Raw genomic sequence first — 7,451 nt, forward strand, 5'->3', positions numbered from 1 at the left:
ACATTCCTAGGTTTTAAAGGCTGCTTATATCATTTCTGGTCAGTGGCATCTGTCGAATAACAATGCTCCTCCATAATGCCGAAAACAAAACAAAATTGAAAATGTTACAGTAAACTGAGAAAATCGTACTACAGTAGATGTAAACCATGCTGTACAACACTTTGTAGATACTCTCTCTCTCTGTCTCTCTCTTTTCTCTCTCTCTCTCTCTCTCTCTCTCTCTCTCTCTCGCTCTCTCTCTCTCTCTCTCTCGCTCTCTCTCTCTCTCTTTCTCTCGCTCTCTCTCTCGCTCTCTCTCTCTCTCTCTCTCTCTCTCTCTCTCTCTCTCTCTCTTTCTCTCTAAGACTCCATTTCAGAGCACTCTCTATTGAGATCCATGTAGTTGAGTTTTGTGGATTTCTCTGTGAGGTACAAGCACGCCTCTTTCACTGCTACATAAAAAATGTAGTGTGTTGTTGCACTGTAAAAGAAACAGGAAGACATAATCAACATACCATGTTTGCATTAGGTAGCTACATAAAAAAACATTCAGAAGAAAATGCCCTCTAACCACTGTTTTATCAACAAAGAGAAACAAATTGTGAATATATATTACCACATATACTGCAGAGTCAGTTCTTTGAGTTTGTCGTCCACATTGTGCACATCCAAGACAGTGGTCAGTGAGCTGGTGTAGCGGCAGCTGAAATATACAGGTTCTTGATAGTAGTGGTGCATGTCTTAAAATTGCATTATGGTCATGTTTAACTTTAATGAATGAATCAGTGAATGAATTAATGAAATATAAATTGATGAAGTTAACACTTTTTCATGAAGACAATTCATAACAACAGTAGGATGTGTATTGAAACTCATCTTGGCAAGAACAGGATCAAGCAAAGCACATTCATTATATACTGATTACTGTATGTTGTTGTCTCTGGATAATAACTAACCTTTTGTCTTTTGGGATACGACGTGTAAAGTTGGTTTCAAGCCACTTCAGGAGGTGTCCATAGAGCTGCGGTTTCAAAATTCAAACATTCTCATGAAACATGTAATGTTCATTTGTGGGTGTGGCTGTGGGTGTGGGGTGGTGTGGGTGTGAAATTGTGGGTGTGGTTGTGGGTGAGAGTGAGCGTATGGGTATGGGTGTGGTTGTGGGTGTGGGAATGGGTCTGGATTGGTGTGGTTGTGGATGGTGTGAGTGTTGGTGTGGGCATGGATGCGGGTGTGGTTGTGGATGGGTTTGGGCATGGGTCTGGATTGGTGTGAGTGTCTACATGGGTCTGGATTGGTTTGGATGTGGTTTTGGATGGGTGTGAGTGTGGATGTGTGTGGGTGTGAGCATGGGTCTGGAAGGATGTGGTTGTGGATGGGTGTGGGTATGTGTCTGGATCTGGATGGGTAATGGTGTGGAAGTGGATGGGTGTGGGCATGGGTCAGGATGGATCTGGATGTTTTGATTGTGGATGGGTGGGTGTGGGCATGGCTCTGGATGGGTGTGGTTGTGGATGTGGATGGGTGTGGTTGTGGATGTTGATGGGTGTTGGTGTGGGCATGGGCATGGGTGTGGATGTCGGTGTGGGCGTGGTGCGGTTGTGGATGGGTGTGGTTGTGGGTCTGGATGGGTGAGGGTGTGGAAGTGGATGGGTGTGGGCATGGGTCTGGATGGGTGTGGTTGTGGATGTGGATGGGTGTTGGTGTGAACATGGGTGTGGATGTGGGTGTGGGTGTAGATGGGTGTGGATGTGGTTGTGACTGGGTGTGGATGTGGGCATGGGTGTGGATGTGGGTGTGAATGGGTGTGGATGTGGGCATGGGTGTGGATGGGTGTGGGCATGGGTCTGGATGGGTGTGGGTGTGAGCATGGGTCTGGATGGGCACGGGTGTGATTGTGGATGGGTGTGAGCATGGGTCTTGATGGGTGTGATTGTGGATGGAGGTGGGTGTGGTCATTTAAGTGGATGGGTGTGGTCGTGGGTGAGGGTGTGGGTGTGGTTGTTAATTGGTGGAGGTGAGTGTTGGTATTGGATGGTGTTTGTCTGTTTGGGTCTTTTCATTATTACAATATCATCAAATACGTACCAAATTGGTATGAAGGATGCTCTTAAGTGTAACATTAAACTAAACATCATCATTTAAGCACTGTATCATTTACTACTTTAGTTACCTCTGCTGGTATGTAACTTGCTGCAAAGCCTGCCTTCACGTCCTGATACGGATATCTTTGCAGAAACATTCTGTGCCTCTCTCCCCGCCCATCTCTGTCGCCACTGTCAGGAGAGTACATTGAATGTTTGTTTGTTGTTTAATGCTGCACTCAGCAATATTCTAGCCATATGTTGGTGGTCTGTAAATATTCAAGTCTGGACCAGACAATTCAGTGATCATCAACATGAGTGTCGATCTGCCCAACCAGGATACAATGACACATGTCTATTTACCAAGTCATCGAGCCTGACCACCCGATCCGTTCAGTCGCTTCTTGTGACAAGCATGGGTAAAGGTATACCGGGTATTCCATAACACTACTATTTTTTCTATACATATTTTAACACTGGAGTTACTACATATGCAATATCACCATGGACATACATTGTAGATAATGTTTTCTATGAAGAAACATGAACCAGAAGTTATTTTGTGGGGCTGATATATAGGAATGGCAAATGCATTTACAGTAGTTATTTTGACTTCATCAATAATAAAGGTTATTTTTTTCTAACACCCATTTAACATTCATGCTGTTGAGAACTTTCTTAGGTTTAGTTTAGTTAGTAAAAAACACATGGAACAAGGATATAGGAACAGGCTAGACACATTACATTACATTTTCTTACCTGAAGTTTCCCTGAATCAGATTCCGCAGATACGTGACAAGATTGTCCTCCTAGAGAAATAATAATGAACTCTCTGTATAAATGCATCATCTAAACTGTGAACAATGTGAGACTCACTTACTGTCAGTTTCTTTCATATGCTAAAATATTATAAAATAAATATTATATATATATATATTTATATATATTTATATATTCTTATTTATCACTTACCTCTTTCTGAAAGAATGCCTTTGAAACTTGCATAGTTTCTGGTAGATGAATATTGTTACTTTCTGGAACTGAATCAAAATATATTGTATAGTTGATGAAATTTAACTCCATACATAGAATGTCATAGAATTTAGTCAGTGCACAGTTCAGAGTATAAAGCTTGTTAATGTTGTAATAGAAATTGATACATTATTTTCTGGCGCCCTGTACCTGTAGGTAACTCCAGGAATGTTATTAAGCACCATAATCATTGGTGTCTGCTTTATGGTCAATCAGTCTTTTCCTATTTCATCTTAAATTTTATCCTCATCAATAATGAATGTATTTGATCTAAGGTATCCTCACCTGTGTCCTCTTCACTGCCATAACCAGGTGGGGATGATCTTGTGTCACTTGCTGGGTGAATGGAAGTAAGATGACATAGTATGTTAACAGTTGCAGGGAAGATAAATACTGGTACATTCATAATAATGTTTCATAACCTACATTTTAAAAGCAAAGGAATAAAAGAAAACAAATAATATGAATGAAACAACTGCCATGGTTACAATGAATTAACTTTATGCATGACGATGATTGTAGAAGAAATACATGCTTCAAAACAATAATGGTGCTAATATAGTAGATGCTAATACGTGTACTGACAGGGAAAGTCTTTGGGACAGTCTGTGTTCAGTGATTTAACACATTATACCACATACAGGTATCACTATGTACTGTCACTGCAACAGTTCTCTTGCACTGTAAGGGTTGAAGAGGGACATTAATACAAAGTACCATTAATAGAGTCTCACCATTAATGTTGTCCACGCATTGGCACACCGACAACTCCAAGTGACAATCCCTGCAAATTTGTCCTGAGAAAATGAAGATATTTGAGCAAATCAAGGCCGATATTAAGACTAATTAACTGTATATTAATTCCTATTTAATATTCCAAAGTATTTATGATAGTCCAAACCATAGACACTTGCACATTTAATGATATCTTATGCAATATTAGTAATCAATTACACATACAGAGTAACATGTACCTGAACTGGCCGCCATTGTACTTGTCAAAAACATGTACTTACCTTGAATCGTTTGCCTAACTATGGTGAATAAAAAGAAGTCCTCAGTAATTCATGATCTGGTGGTATTTGTACATTATTGATCATAGCTGTTAACCACTTGTTTACTCATCTGCTGGTGTAATTCATATCATTTGAAAATAATTGTTTATGGTGTGGTTAATCTATTAATTTGTACTTACCTAGTTCATTCAGGCTCACATAATAGAACTCAGCGATATGTCCCAGGAATAGCTTCTTGGTTTTATCTTGTCTATTCACTGCCTTGATTGTGACTGGGTGTGTTTCTGATGCTGTTGTGATTACCTCAATGTCAGCTTGGAGGAACTCTGCAGCACCCAGGAGAACTAGGTGATCACCCCAGGTGCCGGGGGCCTCCATGGTTGAAAGGTAATCTTCCCATGACTGCTGTGTGCAGACAAACTGATTTAGTGGTGTTCCATTGACCTGCATGTACAAAATGTATCATTAATTATTATTTGAAAAGTCTCACAAGTTGGTTTAATACTATAGTGTGATTGGGCAGCATAGTGTTTAAAGCATTCATATCTACAAGCCTCAAATCTAGATTCTGTTATTATCATTGGTAAATGGGTGAAGCCCATGTCTAGTGTCCCCAGGTCATGTCATGATGTTAAACCAGACTTACTCTCTCAAGGCAAGATAACATGTCATACAAAACCACTGTGTATATAATTATACAAAAACAAGTTTCAATGCTGGCTTACTGTATTTGGGTGTGTCCTCAGATGCTCCACAATGTTGTCCCTAACCTCCAGAGCATTCATTTCCAAGTTAAGCACATGATAGATCTGGTCACTCAGGGACAGAAACATGCAGTTTCCTCCACCTGAGTTGTGTTTCACTACACGGCCCCTTCCCCTTGCCAAGTCTTATAATTTCTGGAGAAGGTGGCCATAAGATAGTGCTGTTGGGGTCATCATTTGTTTTTGTAATGCCCTGACATTCATGTAGATATCTGAAAATATATGTCAAATTTCAGAGCTGGTAATTAGACAGAAGGACATGGGCAAACACAAATTCTTCAGATTTTCTTTCCTTTCTTGCTTGCTACTTATAGTGGTAAATGTCTGATTTGCTTTCTTTACCTGTGTTCAGACACGCATCAAATACATTCCTTCTGCTTACCTGTGTGAGCTGTCATCTAATAATAAAGTACTTGAAGGAAACTGATAGCCAGTGTTCTAAATTGTAAATATATAATATTGTTATGTTAATATTGGTATATGAGTTTGATATTGTGTATGTGTTAACTTAGTCTCGTCACCACGTTGCTGAAGTAATGCTGATGCTGCATAAATTTGTAACTCACACATATGTATTTATGTAAGTGAAACTCAAACAAGGATTGTAGTAACTGCATGCTTCCAATTAACATAAAAGATTATCCTATATAGTCCAAAAAGCATATTAGGTCAGCATGACTGAGCATCTATATGTGCATATTAAAGTAAACAAAAAGTTTGTGAAATGCTGAAATGTTAGCAAAATTAATCTCTTGAGCATTAAGGTTATTTTTAAAGTTAGCAACCTATTGTATTTATGTGCTAACTACTTAATAACAGAATGTTTTGTGAAAGTTTAAAGCATATGGTGACACGTATACTAGGAGTCTTTGAACATATGACCTTACAGACTGCACCTGTATGTCTACTTTGCCTTCTCTTTTCTCCTTCCTTTTGCCTTGTTAATCCTGTAATCTGGCAAACAGATCGCCATGAAACTTTTTTTCCAATCTGCACCTTGTATTTGTGGAGCTTGTTGTCTACTTGTAAAATCTCACCCCCAACAGCTTTTCGAGAGGTTATCTTCTGCCCATCCCTGGCTACTCCTTTGTCCTTGCCCAGATGACGAACAAGGACAATCTCCCCCACTTCATACTCAGAAGGGGGATTGGTCTTCAAATGTTTATCCACCATTTTCGATGAAGATTTGTCTGATTTTATCAGGACTTCTCTCCTGATATCTTGCAGTTCTTTTAATCTGCTAAGGGTCCCTTCACTAACCTAATAACAAAAATAATTATAAGACCATACATGCGTCCATACCATACCATACCAGATAACATATACCATATCATACCATATCATATGTCAAACCAAACCTTACCATACCATTTGCAATACCATACCATATCATAGAATATTGTACCATACCATATCAGATGCCATAGAATACCATGCCATTCCATATAACATACCATATGCCATAACATATACCATATCATATGCCATAACCACATCATATCATATACCGTACCATAACACTCCATATGCAATGTCATACCCTGCCATACCACACCTTACGATACCATATACCATACCATGTACCATATATCATATACCATACCATATACCATACCATATACAATACCATATACAATACCATATAGTATAGTATACCATATAGTATACCATATACCATATCATATACCATATCATATACCATACCATACCATATATTATACCACACCATATCATACGCCAATATTATATCATATGTCCTGCCATACAAGACCAAATGCCATACTATTCCATATTCCATGCAATACCATATACCATGTCATATCATATCATAGCATATGCCATACCATACCACATGCAATGCCATACCATACCATACCATATACCGTATACCATACACCACACCACACCATACCATATCATCTCATATGTCACACCATACTATATGCCATACCTTATCATACCATACCAACTCATATGCCATAGTATACCATATACAATGCAATACCATACCATACCATATGCTATACCATACCACATGGTATGTCATACCATACCATATATTATACCACACCATATCATACGCCAACATTATATCATATGTCATGCCATACAAGACACTCAGAAGGGGGATTGGTCTTCAAATGTTTATCCACCATTTTCGATGAAGATTTGTCTGATTTTATCAGGACTTCTCTCCTGATATCTTGCAGTTCTTTTAATCTGCTAAGGGTCCCTTCACTAACCTAATAACAAAAATAATTATAAGACCATACATGCGTCCATACCATACCATACCAGATAACATATACCATATCATACCATATCATATGTCAAACCAAACCTTACCATACCATTTGCAATACCATACCATATCATAGAATATTGTACCATACCATATCAGATGCCATAGAATACCATGCCATTCCATATAACATACCATATGCCATAACATATACCATATCATATGCCATAACCACATCATATCATATACCGTACCATAACACTCCATATGCAATGTCATACCCTGCCATACCACACCTTACGATACCATATACCATACCATGTACCATATATCA

At 38.8% G+C, this 7,451-nt stretch overlaps 2 protein-coding genes across 2 annotated transcripts; both read right to left on the bottom strand.

Moving 5' to 3' along the window:
* Positions 1–273: 273 nt before the first annotated feature.
* On the bottom strand, positions 274–2,924 carry LOC124268911. The gene is made up of 5 exons (XM_046703932.1): positions 2,823–2,924; positions 2,153–2,255; positions 936–1,000; positions 596–682; positions 274–460 (listed from the first exon to the last, which is right to left on the bottom strand). Exons 2-5 carry the CDS (start codon positions 2,219–2,221, stop codon positions 340–342), a joined length of 342 nt encoding a protein of 113 aa, XP_046559888.1. The 5' UTR covers positions 2,222–2,255; positions 2,823–2,924; the 3' UTR covers positions 274–339.
* Positions 2,819–6,048, bottom strand: LOC124268912. Its single transcript, XM_046703933.1, has 6 exons — positions 5,872–6,048; positions 4,291–4,555; positions 3,830–3,892; positions 3,381–3,431; positions 3,036–3,103; positions 2,819–2,872 (listed from the first exon to the last, which is right to left on the bottom strand). The coding sequence occupies exons 1-6, from the start codon at positions 6,046–6,048 to the stop codon at positions 2,819–2,821; spliced, it is 678 nt and encodes a 225-aa protein (XP_046559889.1).
* Positions 6,049–7,451: the final 1,403 nt, after the last annotated feature.

Source organism: Haliotis rubra, unplaced genomic scaffold, assembly GCF_003918875.1.
Source record: "Haliotis rubra isolate DU_JTF1 unplaced genomic scaffold, ASM391887v1 Scf1401, whole genome shotgun sequence".
Classification (NCBI taxonomy): domain Eukaryota; kingdom Metazoa; phylum Mollusca; class Gastropoda; order Lepetellida; family Haliotidae; genus Haliotis; species Haliotis rubra.

What these genes read in the sequence shown, in the direction of transcription:
- LOC124268911 (XM_046703932.1), bottom strand. Translation starts at nt 2,221, where the DNA reads ATGTTTCTGCAAAGATATCCGTATCAGGACGTGAAGGCAGGCTTTGCA. An exon ending in CAAGTTACATACCAGCAGAG is followed by an intron (nt 1,001 to 2,152) that starts GTAACTAAAGTA and finishes TTGAAACCGCAG; the next exon opens with CTCTATGGACACCTCCTGAA. An exon ending in CTGACTCTGCAGTATATGTG is followed by an intron (nt 461 to 595) that starts GTAATATATATT and finishes TTTCTTTTACAG; the next exon opens with TGCAACAACACACTACATTT.
- LOC124268912 (XM_046703933.1), bottom strand. Translation starts at nt 6,048, where the DNA reads ATGGTGGATAAACATTTGAAGACCAATCCCCCTTCTGAGTATGAAGTG. An exon ending in TGTGAGCCTGAATGAACTAG is followed by an intron (nt 3,893 to 4,290) that starts GTAAGTACAAAT and finishes TCATTTTCTCAG; the next exon opens with GACAAATTTGCAGGGATTGT. An exon ending in AGGCATTCTTTCAGAAAGAG is followed by an intron (nt 2,873 to 3,035) that starts GTAAGTGATAAA and finishes TTATTTCTCTAG; the next exon opens with GAGGACAATCTTGTCACGTA.